General features: G+C 48.8%; 6 protein-coding genes across 6 annotated transcripts; 3 read left to right on the top strand and 3 right to left on the bottom strand.

The window, feature by feature from the left end:
• Positions 1-67: 67 nt before the first annotated feature.
• Positions 68-4883, top strand: DEU56DRAFT_759514 (CHAT domain-containing protein; the record flags this gene model as incomplete). Its single annotated transcript, XM_041350328.1, has 11 exons — positions 68-139; positions 285-307; positions 549-682; positions 815-877; positions 927-1077; positions 1129-1265; positions 1319-1437; positions 1491-2537; positions 2739-2922; positions 3118-3691; positions 3722-4883. 11 exons carry the CDS (start codon positions 68-70, stop codon positions 4881-4883), a joined length of 3666 nt encoding a protein of 1221 aa, XP_041204251.1.
• A 1247-nt stretch (positions 4884-6130) lies between these two features.
• DEU56DRAFT_588449 (putative halogenase) lies at positions 6131-8752 on the top strand. The gene is made up of 12 exons (XM_041346951.1): positions 6131-6451; positions 6503-6618; positions 6678-6774; positions 6827-6869; positions 6925-6971; positions 7018-7354; positions 7401-7709; positions 7758-7911; positions 7963-8075; positions 8128-8180; positions 8232-8302; positions 8354-8752. The coding sequence occupies exons 1-12, from the start codon at positions 6434-6436 to the stop codon at positions 8577-8579; spliced, it is 1584 nt and encodes a 527-aa protein (XP_041204250.1). The 5' UTR covers positions 6131-6433; the 3' UTR covers positions 8580-8752.
• A 670-nt stretch (positions 8753-9422) lies between these two features.
• DEU56DRAFT_826302 (S-adenosyl-L-methionine-dependent methyltransferase) lies at positions 9423-11918 on the bottom strand. Its single transcript, XM_041354332.1, has 10 exons — positions 11328-11918; positions 11266-11273; positions 10906-11213; positions 10678-10858; positions 10505-10626; positions 10275-10457; positions 10197-10221; positions 10107-10148; positions 9847-10050; positions 9423-9799 (listed from the first exon to the last, which is right to left on the bottom strand). Exons 1-10 carry the CDS (start codon positions 11512-11514, stop codon positions 9695-9697), a joined length of 1365 nt encoding a protein of 454 aa, XP_041204249.1. The 5' UTR covers positions 11515-11918; the 3' UTR covers positions 9423-9694.
• A 69-nt stretch (positions 11919-11987) lies between these two features.
• DEU56DRAFT_826295 (uncharacterized protein) lies at positions 11988-13505 on the bottom strand. Its single transcript, XM_041354331.1, has 4 exons — positions 13324-13505; positions 13167-13270; positions 13000-13109; positions 11988-12940 (listed from the first exon to the last, which is right to left on the bottom strand). Exons 1-4 carry the CDS (start codon positions 13330-13332, stop codon positions 12276-12278), a joined length of 888 nt encoding a protein of 295 aa, XP_041204248.1. The 5' UTR covers positions 13333-13505; the 3' UTR covers positions 11988-12275.
• Positions 13506-14251: 746 nt separating this feature from the next.
• DEU56DRAFT_708823 (uncharacterized protein) lies at positions 14252-14831 on the top strand (the record flags this gene model as incomplete). The annotated part of the gene is made up of 2 exons (XM_041347463.1): positions 14252-14340; positions 14390-14831. Coding segments are annotated over 2 exons (531 nt in total), but the record flags the coding sequence as incomplete, so codon positions are not given.
• Positions 14832-15393: 562 nt separating this feature from the next.
• On the bottom strand, positions 15394-16454 carry DEU56DRAFT_744203 (uncharacterized protein; the record flags this gene model as incomplete). Its single annotated transcript, XM_041349060.1, has 3 exons — positions 15394-15732; positions 15785-15925; positions 15984-16454. 3 exons carry the CDS (start codon positions 16452-16454, stop codon positions 15394-15396), a joined length of 951 nt encoding a protein of 316 aa, XP_041204246.1.
• Between the last annotated feature and the right edge of the window lie 2500 nt (positions 16455-18954).

The following is an 18954-nucleotide window of genomic DNA, read 5'->3' as shown; positions in this document are numbered from 1 at the left end:
GAAGCCTCGACCCATTAGGACCTGAGCAGAACTTTGTCCCATTCCGTCGCAAGCGCCGAGCCTATCTATGAGCCCGGAACAGCCAACCCTTGTCTGTCTGGGCAAAGTGTTGGGACCAGTGCTGCCCGCATGGCAGACAGTGAGCTCTTGTCAGCTCCTGTCTTCTCGCATGACATACTGTCTGACAGCAGTGGGATGGGTTGAGGCCTGAGGGCGGTGACATTCTAGCCGCGCTTCGCGATAATCGAAAGCCTGAAATGCCATGCTATTCTTGAGCCTCGCAGCCTCCTCGTGTTGGCTGCTTCAGGTAAGGGCGGACCCACAAGGCGCCTCTGCTGTACGATTCTGACGCCCATTAATGAATTTATAGATAATTTATTGTCATGCGAGCCGCTTCTATCCCATTCAACTCGGCCCTGCGCATCGCAGCGCGGTTTGCATGCCACGTGCATGCTGTGGTTCCCTCCTTCATAATCCGTCAGGACTTTCTAGTATTTTGTGACCTCACATATCTTACTCTCAAGTGTTAGTTTGTGTCCATTCTCCAGCCACATGTCAAACTTTGTCCCTCATCCTCTGGATGACCGCCCCCCACCCTTGGAGGAGCTGAGCCATCCAGAACGCCCCCAGGACCCCGAGACAAACTTCGTGATCAATGAAATACTACAAGTCGCCGTGAACAGTATGTGCCATCCGTCTTCATTCAGCACGTACCAATGATTTCTCAAAACCATTTTGATGACACTTCACTCCTTGATTACTCTGCTGTTTCGTTTCCCGACCGTGCCGGACCCACTTGATGATACCCTCCCAGCCGTGGGTGAGGAGGCAAGCCACCAAGAACACCCCCGCGGAGTGCAACAAGTCGTCATCACTGGTATGCGATATCAAACCCAACCCCGCACATATCGACGAATTCTTCCAAGCCATTCGTGCAACTGATCTGACTCTTGGTCTCCGACGGATTCCCGCCGGCTTCCATGTGGTAGTAAAGGCTGACGGCATCGAGTGCCAGACAAGCAACAAACCTGTACACGTAGACCAGGTTGTTGTCGAATGGAACGAGCAGATACTTTTGTAAGTTGTCTTTGATCCCGTTTTTACTGCAGGCATTGAGATGGACTCTAGGCCATGCGAGCCATCTTCTCTAGTTCGGGTCAGCGTGTATGCCTCATTTGAACTGGACCCCATGCTCTGTCATGGAGAAGTCCTTCGCACATTCAATATCTCCGTGGGAGAATTACTGGATCGCAGTGAAAAGTCACGTCAGTAACGTTTGTTGTAAATCTTGCCTGACAGATGTTGACGAGTACCACAGCTATAATCTTTCGGGCTAAGCAGCATGAAGTCGTATCCTCGTACACTTCATTGTTCATGAAAGTGGAGCAGCGATGCTCTGATGAAAATGCCGATGCAGTTGTTTGTCCTCATACTACCGTTAGTAATCAATGCAGCTTGATATTCTGATACTGAGAGCCTGTAATGCGTAGCTTACATCCGGCGATATGGATTTGTCAGTACTAGAGACGGACACCGGACATCGTCTTCTCGCACAGTACCGCAGGATGAAGGACAATGGGGATCTTGACCAATCCATAAAACACTTTGAACGCGCCTTGGATTTCTTCCCCGTGGAGCATCCCTGCCGTCCTGCAGCACTGTTCAATTTAGCCACTGCAAAGTTTGTTAGTCACCAAGCTATTGGAACATACCTCGACCTCGACATCCCCATCACTCTTTTTGAAGACGCCCTTGAATTCCGTCCCGATGGTCATGCGGACAGACCCATCACCCAGCTTCATCTTGCCATTGCTCTGCTGTTCCGCTTCGCAAAACAGGGATCTGAAACGGATGCCGATGCGGCCGAAGAGTTACTGAGCGACGTTCTGGATGTTTGCCACTCCAACAGCCACATTTACAGAGCAGCTTTGCTTGCAATCGATACATTTGCTCTGCATGGAGCTGGAGGCAAGGGTGGGCGCGATCTTGATCAGAAGCAGCCCACTGCATTCATGATTCCGTTATCGCCAGATCAACTTGCTCGCCGTGTAGAGTGGTGTTCCTACAGAGATGATTCCCGTGAATTAGATGAAGTGATCTCCCTTCATTACGATGCACTGCGATACTACGGCACTATGCATGATTGTCGAGAGCAATTGCAGTGTAATCTGGGCGTAATGCTGTACATTCGCTATAATCGTCGAGGCAATAACCAAGACTTGGACGAGGCCATCACCCGTCTTAGGGAAGCGCTGGATGTGTCCTCAGTCGGTCGCGCACATCGGTCCAAGTCATCAAATAACCTTGCAAATATGCTCTATACCCGCTTCCAGCACCGAGGCAATGACCAGGACTTGGATGACGCTATCATGCTTCACAGGGACGCGCTGACTTTACATTCAGTCGGTCACCCGGATCGGTCCTCATCATTAAGTAACCTTGGGTCTGTGCTCTATATACGGTTTCAGCACCGAGGCAATGACCAAGACTTGGATGACGCTATCAAGCTTTACAGGGACGCGCTAGCTTTACGTCCGGTTGGTCACCCAGATCGGTCCTCGTCATTAAATAATCTTGCGACTGTGCTCTGTACATGCTTCCGGCACTGAGGCAATAACCAAGACTTGGATGACGCTATCATGCTTCACAGGTACTCGCTGACTTTACACCCCGTCGGTCACCCAAATCGGTCCTCGGTATCATATGAACTTGCATCTACGCTCCTTACCCGTTACCAGCTCCGGGACAATGACCAAGACTCGTATGAGGCTATTATGCTTCACAGGGGTGTGCTGGCTTCACGTCCAGTCGGTCACCCAGATCGGCTCAAGTCATTATATAACCTTGGAACTGCGCTCTTCACCTGCTTCCAGCACCGAGGCAATCACCAAGACCTGGATGAGGCTATCATGCATCTCAGGGGTGCGCTGGCTTTACATCCAGTCGGTCACCCAGATCGGCCCTCGTTATTAAGTAACCTTGCATCTACGCTCTCTACCCGCTTCGAGCACCGCGGCAATGCAGAAGATCTCCACGAGTCACGAGAACACCTCCGTTGTGCATTGACTCCGTTGACGTAACATGATCCTCATCTATTACATGTCCACCAGTCACTAGCTGCCGTCTATCTTTTGTTCCCTCGATCGGGACTTGACGGTACTGGTGAAGACACCGACAGTCAGACTGCTGCCATGCATCATCTCAAGGCAGCAGCAAATGTTGTCTCTGCAGGTTTGCTACCTCGCCTGCAAGCAAGTCTACGCTGGGCTCGCGACGCCGATCAACATTCGCATGATACTGCACTAGAGGCCTATGCGAATTCCATGCAGCTTCTGGATGCTTTCATGTCCGCGACAGCTTCAGTATCGTCTCGTCATAGTGTCCTGAAGAAATTCTCAAATAGGCTTGCCATGGATGCTGCTTCATGTGCTCTTCGTAGCGGTGATGTGTGTCGCGCTGTCGAGTTGTTGGAACAAGGCAGGACTGTCATATGGTCCCAGATGACACAAATCCGCACGCCTCTTGACAACCTCCAAGATCGCGGCGATCATGCAGTGGCCCTGATGAAGAAGTTCAAAGAACTCAACTCCCTCCTTGATACGCTTCCCACGAACCATCCAGAAAGAACCCCGGGAGTCGATGTAGATGCAGAAGCAATCCGGTCCCGACCTCTAGATGCAGAAGCAAGCCGGTAACGACGTGTAGTGGAGGACTGGAATAGAGTTGTAGAAAAGATTCGGAAAATTGAGGGCTTCTCTCGCTTCCTACTTCCCCCCTTGTTCTCCTATCTTCAATATGCAGCTTGTGATGGGCCTGTTGTCGTGCTCGTTGCAAGCAAGTCGTCCTGCGATGCCATTATTGTTCCACACAACCAACCTCCGATGAACATTAAACTCCGCATCAATTTGGAGAAACTCCAACATTTGGTGGTCAAACTCCAACGGGCAAGTCAACCACAGGCCGCTCCCAAACCCGCTCCCGAAACCACTCCCAAATCCGCTCCCAAAAGTACCCACTTGCCCCTCATGAAAGCTTTGACGGAGTTATGGGACGACGTCGTCCGCCCAGTGGTCGACAATTTGGGCGGATTTGCACCACCAGGTTCCCGGATTTGGTGGTGCCCTTCGGGTGCCTTCAATTTCTTGCCCTTGCACGCTGCTGGCGCATACAGGCGAGGCGGACAGTTGCTTTCGAAGCTCTATATCTCTTCATACACGCCATCGCTTACCGCCCTGATCAGGGCTCGCAGAAGCCATGATAGATCTCTGCCAGTGTCCTTTGTTGCCATTGGTCAGAATCACCCGCCTGGTCATAAAATCCCTTTGGCTGGTGTGGAGCCTGAGTTGGATTTGGTGCGGGATCTTTTGCCCCCTCCTCCAACTGTTTCCTTCACCAAGATAATGAGTGTTGATGCAACGAAATCGAGAGCATCGCGTGCATTGCGAGACAATACTTGGATTCATTTTGCGTGTCACGGGACACAGAACTTTGACGAACCCTTCGATTCGGCCTTTCTCATGCGCGACCAACCGCTTTCACTCCTCGATATCTCACAAATGGATTTGTCTCGACATGAATTTGCGTTTCTTTCTGCCTGTGAAACCGCAGTCGGTAACCCCCATACGCCTGATGAAGTCATACACCTGGCGGCTAGCCTACAATTTGCTGGGATAAAGAGTGTAGTTGGGACATTATGGGAGGTCAACGATGATACGGTGCAGCACTTAGTCAAGGCATTCTACAACAAATTTTGCGGGGATGGCAAAATGGATTCCAAGCGGGCTGCCCGAGCGCTGCACCGAGCGGTCCAGTCGTTGGCTAGTGACAAGGACCTGGACATGCCATTGGACCAGCGCATAGTGTTCATGCATGTGGGCATATGATCAATTTTGTGCGTCCTTCCACCATATATCTCAAAGTGTTTCCGAGACAATCTGATGCCTTCGCTTGTAGCATCCAACCGTGGCTACTCGTAGCCTGTTGCCAACAAGATACTTTGTTTTCGCTATTTCAGACTTCAAGACTGTATAAGTGCCTCCTGGATTCCCGACATGTCCACCTATCATTCCGACTTGTATTCTCCAGCCTGTTGCCTCAGAATCAAATACGATCGCTTCTAATATGCACTGGCGAATCGCGATGTGTGAGTCAGAATGAGCAAGTTTTATCGTTGGTTCATGTAGGTACCACTTAGGTACGAGCGAGCCACATCAAGATATTCAACATGTGGTCTTCGGAAACTCTCGAGACAAAAACTTGCAGAACGTCCTTGGTTCTGATACGTTTTCAATTTGAACCGTTTGATATGATGAGTTGCATATTTTCGAGCAGGACTTTAAATTCCCGCTCAGGCACTAATACTCATACTTACTTAGTCTCGTTCCCGAGGGGATTCAGATTCTGATAGCATAGCTGCGAAGGCGGAGTTCCGGAGGCGTATACTCGGTGAGCGTGTGTGAGCGCAGTGCCTGCAATGCGGGTGTTTTCGTTCTATGTTACAACCGATTCTGCCTCCGCTTTGATTCTCCTGTATCATTGATTTAAAATCAAGATTGATCTTAGCTACCCACACCCACTCTGAGTGCGATGCGTTAAATTTTAAAGGCTGACAGGGTCCAGTAGAGGTCGTACTTCTGGACAAAGTTGCCATCACACATTGAAACACTATCAGGTCTGAGTCTGAATCATGTATACGTAAGGCTGCCGGTTGATGAATCCCATTCCCATTCTCTACGGGTTGCGTCTTGTTTGATCACACGCGTACGTCGGGGGTGAATCTGATTGACTGGATGAAGGAAAAGGGTGAGTTAGATGCTGCGATATCGGGGTTTCTCTTACTTACAATGCTTTCGAACCCCAGTACTTTGTCAAATCGCCAAATTACTCAAACTAGATATCTGGCAGACGACGGGCTATAGTACACAATAATAGCTCAGTGCCGCGCGCCGCGTCAGTGTGCCCAGCATTGCCCACACGAGATGGTTGATTTGTCTGAGGTCAGATCTGGAAGTCATGCACTACAGACTTAGTGCATGTCAGAGTTCCGAGCCAATAAAAGCGAATGCTCTGGAAAGCGAGTTGCTCGCTCAGGATCGTATTATGGCACGCCTACTATATGAGGGCGGTCACACGTCGCTGAGGTCTTCTAACTTTTCTTGATTTATACAGGTGGCTATCAATACTAAGCCATTCTCGATTCATCACGCTCCCATGCAATATCGCGATGGTATCAGTACGCTGTTCATCAACTCTGATCAAATGATGTTTGATTCAACCGCCCAACCCATGGTGGCCAAGATAGTTCAGGTGCCCCACTTTGTCTCAGTGGGATGCAATCACACTGCCAGTGCGCTATTGATGACACAAAGTTTCAGAAAATACCATAAATAAATGTGTAGTAACACGACCCTTTTGTACAACCCCCTTCACTGAAATGGCCATTCAAACACTTGTATGTGGCTGATATCGATTCTTCTGCTATGAATGCTGAAATACTGGCCAGCCAACCTCAACTCAGATACTTGTTGTCGGCGGTGGACCCGCCGGAAGTTATGCTGCTGCTGCTTTGGCTCGAGAAGGTTTTGAAGTCACTCTTCTCGAAGCTGTGAAGTTCCCTCGGTCAGCGCATATGATATATGTCATCGGTATACGAAGTCACTAATGTATAATTGTGCTAGATATCACATTGGCGAGAGTTTGCTTCCGTCGATCCGCCCTTTCTTGGGATTTGTTGGTGCAGAGGAATCTATCATGAACTACGGGTTCACAGCCAAGGTGTGTATAGTCTTCAATGTGCCGGAGTACATCAGATGTTCAAATTTTATAGCCTGGTGCCGCAGTCAAGTTGAACCAGTTCAAGCGAGAAGGATGTGAGCCCCAGTCACTCTCACTCATCGTCGTACTAGTATTAATATTTTGCTCCAGATACAGATTTCGTCGCGCTGGACCCAAACAATGGGTCTTGGAACGTGGTATGTAGTGTATTGGAGATATGCTTATTGTCTCACCGTTTTGCAGATTCGATCAGAATTTGATGATTTGCTGTTTCGCCATGCTTCGAAGTGTGGTGCAACTGTGTTCGACAACATAAGAGTCACTGAACTTCAGTTCGAGGGTGAAAGACCTGTTTCGGCCAACTGGAAGAATGCCAGCACTGGAATAGAGGGCCATATATCTTTCAACTACCTAGTTGATGCGTCAGGAAGGAACGGGATCATGTCCACCAAGTATCTCAAGAACAGACGCTACAATCAGGCCCTCAACAATGTTGCATGCTGGGGATACTGGGATGGAACCGAATGTTACATGCCGGGTACTACTCGCCAGAATGCTATCTTCGTAGAAGCACTCGAAGGTATGAAAGCAACTCGAAGTGGTCAAGCTGAGCTTAATGTCTGCAGATGAGTCTGGATGGGCTTGGTTCATCCCTCTTCACGATGGATCCACATCTGTGGGAATTGTGATGGATCAGGAGTCAAGCAATCGTAAAAAGAAGGCTTCCCGTGCGGCCTCAGGAGAATCTGGCTCGAATCTTCTGGCTCATTATAAGGAAGAACTTTTGAGCAGAGCTCCTGGAGTCCTCAAATTGATCGGAAATGCCACTCTTCGAAACGACGGTAAACCGGAAGCTGTGAAGTCTGCGAGCGATTTCAGTTACTCTGCTCCCTCTTATGCTGGGGATCATTACCGACTGGCAGGGGATTCTGGAGGTATTTTTTCTTGATGTTTTGTGTTACTCCCAATTGACGATAATCAAGCATTCATTGACCCATTCTTCTCCTCTGGCGTTCATTTGGCTTTCACAGGAGGACTTTCAGCTGCTCTCACGATTGCTGCGTCAATTCGAGGACTCTGCAGCGAAGAAGATGCCCAACGTTGGCATACCTCAAAAATTGCCACATCTTACACGAGGCATGTGAATTCGGTTACTGGAGCGATAACGACTGACACAGTGTGTCGTAGGTTTCTTCTTGTCGTCCTTGGCACCTATAAACAGATCCGCAATCAGGCTATGCCAGTCATGAGCGACGTGGATGAGGACAATTTTGATAGAGCCTTTGATCTCATCAGGCCGGGTGAGAATCGATGTTTCCTTCCATCACCGCACGTTCTGATACCCCAGTGCAGTGATACAAGGAACTGCAGACGTCGGTAAGACGTTAACGGAAGACGAACTCCAGGTACGTATGTTCTGTGATTATCTTCCACGACATCCTCAATCCGATTGACAGAAAACTATGGACTTCTGTCGTCATCTATTTGCACCAACTGACCCCGAGATGCATTCTGCAGTCAAAGCTAGGTGAGGACCTTCCTTGTACCCAACTGAATTATCCCATACTAAGCTCAATAGATTGGACCCTTCCCTAACATCCCCAGACGCGCCCATCATGACAGAAAGCGACATCGATCGCTTGCTCGGAGGTGCTGACGAGGAAGCCAAGCACGTTTTGAGCGAGATCAACGCGCGAAAGCCCATACATACAATGTACAACCCGACGGAGAACTTTGGTGTTGAGGAACATTTTGGTTTCAAAGCTGTCTTGGAACGAGGCAAATTGGGTTTGGTGACTGCGTAGGTCAGGTGTTACTAGCAATGCGGGGTTGGAATGGGCATTTCATGACTCGGTTATTCGCTGATACGATGACGGAGGAATCCATCTAGACAAAAACGAAGTATGTTGGCAGGTAGTTGGACTTGCACTACATACATGTAGAGCAGTGTAGAGCTTAATTTATATATTTCACGTTGCGATCCTTATTCGAAGGTACACTTATGATCTCATCATTCGGCGTCGTCGCTCCAGCGTGTACGATAGTTGTCGGTCTCGAGGTTGTCCACTCTTGCACTCTGAGAGAGTGATGCCTCGGCGTTCGTGTTACCGGGCATTTGCAATATGAATATGACGACGCTCATGAGGACTTCATTGCATGTGGATGACTGATTGTGATTGAATGCACATGCACACGTCCTATGAGCATATGCAGGTATGCGAAGGCACCAGGAAATTGCAGATCATGAGAATAAGGACCTCCGTCGGATTTTTGCAGAGCGGCTATAGAGCGGCGATAATTAAGGCACCAAACACTGCCGCGGATAGTACTTAGGACCAATCTTTTTTTGATACGGGAAAGCCCGACGTTTCTCCAGAGATGCAACGGCACGGCAACGAGGGAAACTTGATCCTCGGTGACGTGATGACGCGATGACGTCCGCTGCAAAATATCCAGGCTTGAGGACCGACCATAGCGGTCACTGGATGTAACTGACTGATAAGATCCACTGTCAGACGCAAGAAGGCTACGGTCCACCGGTGACCGACTTGGTACGAGTGAAATTTGCACAGGCTGGATCGTCAGCGGGGCGACCCACGCCATGCGCACGCAATGAGAGATGATGCATCTGCATCAAGGATTCAGGTTGTCAAGCCACAAGAGAGCCTAAAAGTGTAGTAAAATAGTGCCCGTGTCTATTCCTGCTCGTCGGTTTCGGGGGCAAAGTAGGGCAACTCAGATTGCCGCCGGCAGCTCCAAGTGGTACGCACAGCTTGGTACAGCTTGATATATGTGCCGTTCGGTAAAATCTGTGCCGATTTACATAGTGGACAACGCGTTATCAACGTACATAGGTAGTGCTCTGTTTCACTCTTTGACTGCGTCCAGTGTAGGCCAGGGCCGCCATCTTGACTCCCGTCTAAGTGTGACTAACGCGGCATTCCATAATAGACACGTAAGCCCTAAGCTTGTACAGCCCCGTGACGACAAGACCAGCCCGGGAAATTATAGTTCGCCACTGATCCTGCAAAAATGGTGAGTGAAGTTCATGCTAAGCTGAGGCAGACGCACTAATGTTCTTTCGTGACAGTTCAAAATGCACAAGAGGTGCAAAGCAAGTGCTTGTGGCATGCGAGATGAAGAATTTAGAATGGCTTGCTCTGTTATGAGCGAAGCAGAAGCTATAGTGTCCGTTGTGTTGGCTGGCTTATGTTCAAGCTGGGCGCGAGTGTCAGGATAATGCCCAGAAATTCTCTCGATGATCAGGATCTTGGACTAGAAAGATATTGGCAACGTGCTCTCAGAACTACAAAATGACATCAAGGACGAACCTTTGGTCCTGCGGCAGCAGCGAGTTTCTCTAGGATGCTCACCTGGAAACGTCAACTGAGATTTATTTTTTACGATGGCGAAGAACTTACAGCTTGAGCCTCGGGCCAGTTGTGTCTATGACAGAACGTTAGTGGATAACGATGGATCGTGACGAAGGTGCAGCGCACAGAACATGTCGTAGCATGAAGGTATAGTTGTCTCCAGTGCGCGGCTGAGAAGAGAACAAGTCATGAGCTTCAGCGACTACTCTACCAGGAACTGAGTTGGTATCCAAACGGGCTTTGATGTTAGCTTCAGCTAGTTCGACCATCTCCCCCCTCTCCTGGACAACAAGACGGAGGGCAGGGAATCTTGATACACGTCAGTCGAGTTTACCCTTCACGGATTTTATACTGACTTATTAGCGAGGGAGATAGCTAAGCTTCCCTTACCTCCCCCGCAATCAACAACAGTTGATTCCAAACACGTTTCCCATGGATAGTCTGATAATATTCCTGGGGTTACATATTCGCCGAGTGCCTAAGAATTATAAGTATAGTGTTGCGAGTCAAAGGTAGATGACATGCGAACCTCAACGCAAGCTGCAAAACGTCCGAGATAATTTCTGTCCTCTTTCACCCATTCAAAGAATGGTTTCGTAGTATTGTTCGCAAGCTGAAATGCGGTATGGTCCGGAGACTGAGAGAACCTGGAATCAGGATGCGTGAGCCATTGAGGAAGAGCCTCTGCGATCCTCATGTTGCCGGGAACCCTAGAGCAATATTATTCGTGCAAATCCAGTATGCGAAATACACTTACGAGATTAATGCACGACCCCTTTGTCCCTGTAGTAAAACGCGAGAAGAGCGATTCATGGCGAAAATGCCATCCTGGGTCTCTCGAATCCAACCACAAGTGGAGAGATGGCGCAATATCGTGGTCAGTTTATGGGAGTCGAGGTTCAGTTCTGACTGGAGAGTTTTGACAGAGACGCCAGACGGCTCCTTCGCCATGCGGTCGACAATGCCATGTTCAACAAATACTTGAAGGGTCGCGACATCATACATGGCAAAGGTACTATCAGCAGCTTTCTCAAAAGGATGTTGGAGAAGATTCTTGAGCTCTGCCTGAAAATATAAGTTCGCACACAGCACAGCAGGAGTATGCTGGATAACTTACAACGCATGCTAGAGGGGCAGAATCAGTACGTAGTGGATTGACCCTGTTGCACTCGAACATACCTAGTGCTGCTCGGCGGGCTTCGTATACACCAACTGGCGTGGGTTCGTCTAGGCCATCCAAAGGGTGCATGTCGACTCCATACTGTGACGACAAAGGCGGCAACATCGACCCGTCCATTGCGACGCGCAGACTGTTTAGCGCATTGTTTAGCGCGGTTTGAAGGTTATCCAATTCCTGGTGGTTCATTGTGATTAGTAGCACGCACTTATCATCGCGGAAAGATTTGTATATATATATACAATGTAACAGACTGCCCCGAAGAGGTTGGGCCAGGTTGGGCCTCGCCACCGAAACCTAAGCCTACGCTCACCTGCAAACCACGGATGCATCATGTCAACCGGGCCGGGGATTCAAGCTTGTATCATGATGGCGTCTGCTCTGGTTTACTAAGAGCATGATTGTAGGGAGAAGTCGATGTTTGATACAGATGGGCCTGACCACTGATGGGAGTCAAGTTTGGGTGCAAGCGGCTGAACGCTGATAGCCCTGGCAACCAAGACCTCGGACATTTGCATTAGCGACTAGCTGATCAGCGCGTTGATCGTCGAATATTCAAGTTCAGCTGCTAGCGTTTCAAAATTCAAACAGAGGCTTGGGTCCCAAGGTAAGTCACGGTATACACTGTCACAGGTTTTACCCACGGTCCATAGCCCATTGTACTATGCATGCGGCATCGTCCCGTGCTCAAGATATCTCAGATCTCCCGCAATAGAACCAAAGGCCGAGGAGACAGCAAACCCCGGGGACCTGGCGATTCGTGAAAGTGCTACTACCGAATAGATCCAAGGCTTGCGTCTCACACGAGAACGTCCTATGTGAGTGTTCTCACAGTCCAAGCGACTCCATAACTGACGCCGCGTGCCAATGTCGTCCTCAGACCCATTATCATGACCGAGACGAAAATCCATTAGATTGTATTATAATATTAAGCTGTTCGAACCGAAGCCTCAGGCTAGTGACACGGACGGTTTCTGAGCAGTAAAGGCGTAGAAGATAACCTTTGACTGAGCGTTGTTCTCCCACTCCCTTTCTAGATCTTCCACCAACTCCTTGAATTCTCCCTCGGTCCGAATCCCCATCTTTACTACTGGAGCTTGCATTCCCTTGTAAGCACCGATAAAGCTCTCGCGAGCTTTAGCTTTCATCCCGTCTTCGTCGTCCCCACCGCCGAGGCTAATTTCGAGACGTTGGGCCGTGATGTTGTCAAATCCAGTGCCTTTTAGAACATTCGGAATATGCTCAACACAGTTGAGTAATAGGCCTCTTTTGACGAAGAGATCCCGAAGCATCGAGAAGTGTCTTTGCGTTGCTTCTCCAGCTACACAATGACTAGCTTCGATGAGCTGCACCCAGCCTCCCGGAGCAAGGACGCGGAAAATTTCCTCCACGACCGTGTTCCAATTTTCTTTCGATAACGCTGCGATAAGGAGTCGTTGATTTAGTAGACGAAAGTTATCCGTCCAATCGCTTGGTAGCTGCAAAATGTCCCCCGCCCCCAAATGGATATGTTGCTTTTGTACATCATCGAGCTTTGGGAAAATGTGCGTCTTTAAATCGATTCCATGGAAGGTAGCATCCTTGTTGGCGGTATAGCAGTCCAGGAGCCAAGATGCTGACGTACGAGTGATCCAGCAGTCAGCTCAAGGAACCGAATTTCTGACGATAACAAACCTGAGCCAGCTCCGCTGTCGAGTACCTTGTCTCCTGCGTGCAGTTCAATTGGAGCGAAGACAATACGCCCCCCGAATGCGTTTCGAAGGACTTCGTGTTGAACTTCAAGTCTATTGTGGACAAAGGCATCAATTTCCCTTTCCTTTCAAGTCGAGCTATAATCTAACCTCTGGCGCTCCTGTTCATCGGTTGGGAGAATATAGAGGGATTTTGAAACTGGATGTATCTGGTCATCACCGTGTGGTTCAGACTGAGAAGGGTTTTTCGAAGGCTAGTGAATGTGATTGTGAGCTAGAAATATTTCGAGTTGACAAAGGAGCTTACGCAGGACATGATGTTGGAATAAACCCTGCACTGGAATAACTATGCGACAAGCTTTTAAGCAGCGGCATGTACTGGACTCAGCTATGTAAGGATCATCCATTAAAATGCTGCGCGTGTCACGAGATTATTATTATTTGTCGATTGCACCTCTTTGCACAGGTGGGAGTTATGCAACATTGATTGGGGCGAATACTGCATCGCAGTACAGTTGTATTCGGATCGGCGGATCAGATGAACAGTTCCAAACTTCTCATTTGAGGCGTGCGTGATGAAACTCAGCCACTGATCTAAATTTCGACAGGTCATATGTTACAATGCCTGCAGGGCCAGCGACAAAAATAGGCAGGCTGCGAATTTGCATCAATTGACAATGTGACCTTCACGGCTAATTATAATAGAAACATTACAGCGACCCTAGTATTCTAGTGCCGGCTTTCTCAAACTGGGGCGGCCAGCCATCTGAACGTTTGAATCCAGATCTGTGACAGACCCTATTACTAATAGAGAGAGCCTCGAGGAGCTGCTATTTCTATCTAGAATAATTCATTCCAGCATACTTGAAAAGGGGTGTCTTCTTATTTACATTTCTCGGCATTGATGTGAGGGTTCTCTATGATAGTAGAGCGTTTTTGCTAAGTGACTTTTGCGTTTTTCACGATGTGAAACGACACTCCACTTGATGTAATATAAGCATCAACCGGGTGACACCTAAGTGTTAAACAAACAAAATTAAATTAAATATTACGATGTTGAATCACACAGAACACTTACTCGTGGTCTGCTACAACAACCAATGGATCCAGCCATCCTTGCCATCCAAACACTTTCAACCAAACTTATCCACACCCTAGCTATCACAACCTTATCGCGGACCAGCAGTGATGTTCTGGTTTTGACTGGATCGAGAGCAAACAAAAGACAACGTGACGAAAAACCACGTCCGCTTCAGGGTGGTGAACGCATATCAGAAATGTACTTACAGTCGCTGCGAGACCGTGAATCGCTATGGCAATTTCGGTGAGTGATAGTGATGTGCAGGCATATGGCTACTATATGTGCTATCAAGGATGACCCCATCAGAACTTCTCGAACTTGCTCGAGTTTTGCGATTGCCTAGTGTGATTAGAACTGAAGGCAGGCACAAATTCACTGCTATTGAAGCATTGGGCCTGACTTGTGCTCGCCTCCGCTCGTCCGGTGACTTGTACGAGCTCGTGTCCAAGTTTGACCGCTCTGCAGCGGCAATTTCTGAAATCGTTACCTGGGTCATCATTTTCATTGATGAAAAATGGGGTCATCTCCTAGAATTCGATCATGAGCATCTGCTTTCCCCCCATAACTTGGAGAAATATGCAGAGGCAGTCCACAAACGTGGTTCCCCTTTGACCGGAGTCTGGGGATTTATTGACTGCACCATACGGCGTATTTGTCGGCCATCGCATTGGCAACGGCAAGCATACAACGGTCACAAAAAACACCACGCACTCAAGTTTCAGGCTGTCATGCTGCCTAACGGCATGTTTGGTCATCTTTATGGCCCTGTTGAAGGCCGACGAAATGATGCCTTCCTGCTGTCGGAGAGTAGGCTATTGGCCAATTGCCAGAAATATGCCGTGCGTGACGACGTAGACGAGCATACACCTATCGAGGACCGCTTTTTGCAGCTTTTTGGAGATTCTGCATACGGCCTAAGCCCTCAAATCATTAGCCCGTTTTCAGGTTCTGGAGATCGCACGGAAGAGGAACAGCATTTTAATGCAGCCATGGGTGCCATACGCATCGAAGTCGAACATGGATTTGGTGTTGTTGCCAACTTGTGGCCACTGCTCAACGCACACTGGAAGATGCAAATCTTCTCGTCACCCGGTGGTCACCAGTATCGGACAGCTGTCCTCCTAACAAATGCCGTCAATTGTTTCCATTTCAACCAAGTTTCACAGTACTTCAATTGCGAACCACCGGAATTACACAATTATTTTCATCTTCGAAGTTGATTATTTGCAGTCTACATGAGTATGTACTATTGCTACATGATGTACTGATATTTCGAATCCTAGTGGTGAAGGGCTTCTATTGTTTCAAAGTGTGAGTTACGGCCTGCAGGTAGCGTTCAGAACACTTCTCGAGAACAGCCGTACAAGCCCTCATTTCCTCGATAACTGCTTCGTTCTGCCTGCTTCGCTGCTCCTCACCAAACTTAACCACATCAAGTACCGTCTCCCACTCGGTACCAGTTTTCTCCCTGCGGATGCGTTTCGCTGCTGGAGCAGAACGAGTGGGCCTGGGAGACACGTTCTCCTTATCAGAATCGTCAACCTGGTCAATTTCCCTCTTCCGACTCTGACGTGTGGTGGAACGAGAAGCCTGAGCTCGTATTACTTCTCCACCTACACGATCGGCATCAGCTTTCTGGTCTCTCGTCAGTACAGTAGCGAGATAACACATTACTGCAGAAACTCACCTTCCTTTCAGATTCTTTCTGTTCGTCGTTCATTGCAGCGGCAACTCGCTGGTTTTCTGATACCTTGTCGAGAAGAGCAGCAATGACGATCTTCTGTGATTGTGACAAGGTAGTATCCATGCTTGGAACGGAATCGGGATCCTTCCAACCAGTCGTGATATGAGCATTTTGCAAGCAAAAGCTTCGAGTGAGTACTTACCTCGTGATACTTTAGAAGCTGTCCCATTTTATTTCGGACCACTGCATACGAAGTATTCGTAAAGTACCCTTTCTTCTTCATCGCGCTGTGAACATCCTTCCAAGCCTGAGTCTTGTGTTTGTGTTTGGCGGTATACGGGTTGCATTCGCTGACAACTCTCGCCAAATGCTCGAGTGCGGGACCTCCATATCGTGTGCGAGACGAGCAAGACTTCTTGTCATTGTTGGTGGGATCAATGGTTGAACCAACGACAGAGAGTTCAGCACCACAACCGCCAAGACTGCCAGTGGGAGATGACGGCGGGGTTGGAAATTCACCTAAGGGCGAAGGAGCGGGGAGAATGGTATCCGATGGTGATTGGGTTGCGAAAGGGTCGGTTGTGGATGAACTCGGTTCCCAGAACACTGACGCGTCCTCACCGCTCCCGGACACGGAAAACTCAGGCACACGATGGGGTTGAACATGTGCCATCATATCCTCGACCCAAGGGGGCTTACTAGTAGTAGTGGTTGTGTTTTCGTAGGAAGACATCTCTCTCAGCGTGGAATTCGAGGCTTGCAAGTTGTGACCAGTGAGTAGTAGCTCTTATACCTACCTTGCTAGTGGGTGTGGGGTAGCACGTCATACTACTATATAGATGAGTGGTGTCCGCCGTTTACGCGCGTCGTCATAGTATGTGCTAGCGAGGGCTGGGGGTTGGGATCGAGCTCGGACTTGCCACACTAGTTCTAGTTCATCAGAATTGTCACTGAAAAAATCGGCAAGCTATGAGTTATTTCTCCGGGCTCCACCTGCATTAGTTAAGTGTAAAATGGAAGATCGATAAGTTAATAAAATCGTTGAAAAATCACTTAGCAAAAACGCTCTAGTATCTTGCATCAGGAAAACCCTCCCGCCCTAAATTTGTCTAAAACACCTGTATTATCCAAATTTACGATAATTGATCTAATTGGTCTAATTAGCCTAATTGTTGAGATTACCTTCTAATAGTCTAAAGATCCAAGAGTCATAGAAAATTCGTGATAATACACAAGGCATTATCTTCTAACTTCAAGCAATGTCCAAAAATAAAGCCGTTAGATTGCTATGCCTGGAGTATCATATACAGCAGCTGATACTATATAGAAGGGCATATATCAAGGGAGCCTATGGTGCTGGATCTGTTTAACTATTGTATACACATACGAAACACACAGTCACTAGTTCGCATACACACTCTAGTATAGTAGGATGACTTGACAAGCCCAAGTCGGCGGAATTGAACACCTTGTCGTTACCCAGTGATACCAGCAAGCGGTCTGCGATGAACTCGATGTACTGGCACATGAGCTTGGTGTTCATCCCAATGAGGCCAACAGGGAGAGGCGTCTGGAAAGACAGTCAGATAAAGGTATGGTGATTGAAATGACGGACCCGTCAGGGACTTCTGCTCGATGGTAGCAGCCTGAGTAATGATGCACTTGACAGTGTCAGGGTGCGGGCGACACTTGAGGTGGCTAAAGAGCGAGCACACAAAGTCGGTGTGCATACCCTGACATCACAGCTGATGAGCTCGTTGGAGAACGTAAAACCAAGCCACGAGATCGCGTTTCTTGAGCCAGAATATAGACGCAAAAGAAGATAGACGCAAAGGAACACGAGAAGAAGATGCCTTCGACGGCAGCGAATCTTGAGCTTGACACAGGGAATAGTCTCCATGGCGTCAGAGGTATTTGCGCTGATTAGAATCTTTGATGTAGGTGTCGATGAGGAGTGAGTAGGTCGAGGAGTGAATATTCTCTCCATCATGATTTGGAAGCCGTAGAAGCACTGGGCCTCAGCAGCCTAGACCTCATTGGAGAAATGTTCGACGAGGTTTTCATTAACAATGCTGTCAGATGCAGCGAAGAAGGTGAGGATGTCGGGCCTGGACGTGATAGTGTGGAACCGTTCTTGGATGTGATAGTGCGGAATCGTTCTTGGGCCTGGATGGGGGGGGGGGGTAAAGGCTGCTTGTGACCATAGTGCGGAACTGTTCTTGGGCCTGGACGTGGTAGCATGAATGCAGACATGAACAGGTGGTGTCCCGAAGATCCCTAAGCAGTGGGGAAGCGTGCTTTCAATCGCTGGAGGAGGACGAGAGCAGCGAAGGTAACAGATGAGTGCAACTTCGTGTGGTGGAGGGCATATGCGATGAAATGCGGGAGCTTGACTCGGGAGTTAGAAGAGGATGTGGGGGGGGTGGGGGGGGGGGGGGTACTCGGGACAAGTAAATAGGTGTTCCGAAGATCCCCGAGCAGTGGGGAAGCGTGCTTTCAATTGCTGGAGGAGGACGAGAGCAGCGAAGGTAACAGATGAGTGCAACTTCGTGCGGTGGAGGGCATATGCGATGAAATGTGGGAGCTTGACTTGAGAGTTAGAAGACGATGGGGGTTATTCGGGACAAGCAAATAGATGGTGGGAGGCATATGCGATGAAATGCGGGAGCTTGACTTGGGAGTTAGAAGACGATGGGGGTTATTCGGGGAAGCGTGCTTTCAATCGCTGGAGAAGGACGAGAGCAGCGAAGGTCACAGATGAGTGCAACTTCGTGCGGTGGAGGGCATATGCGATGAAATGTGGGAGCTTGACTTGAGAGTTAGAAGACGATGGGGGTTATTCGGGGAAGCGTGTTTTCAATCGCTGGAGAAGGACGAGAGCAGCGAAGGTCACAGATGAGTGCAACTTCGTGCGGTGGAGGGCATATGCGATGAAATGTGGGAGCTTGACTTGAGAGTTAGAAGACGATGGGGGTTATTCGGGGAAGCGTGTTTTCAATCGCTGGAGAAGGACGAGAGCAGCGAAGGTCACAGATGAGTGCAACTTCGTGCGGTGGAGGGCATATGCGATGAAATGTGGGAGCTTGACTTGAGAGTTAGAAGACGATGGGGGTTATTCGGGGAAGCGTGCTTTCAATCACTGGAGAAGGACGAGAGCAGCGAAGGTCACAGAT

Source organism: Suillus clintonianus (assembly GCF_016758775.1).
Source record: "Suillus clintonianus strain FC179 chromosome Unknown DEU56scaffold_93, whole genome shotgun sequence".
Lineage (NCBI taxonomy): Eukaryota > Fungi > Basidiomycota > Agaricomycetes > Boletales > Suillaceae > Suillus > Suillus clintonianus.
This window is presented reverse-complemented; position numbering and strand designations above follow the sequence as displayed.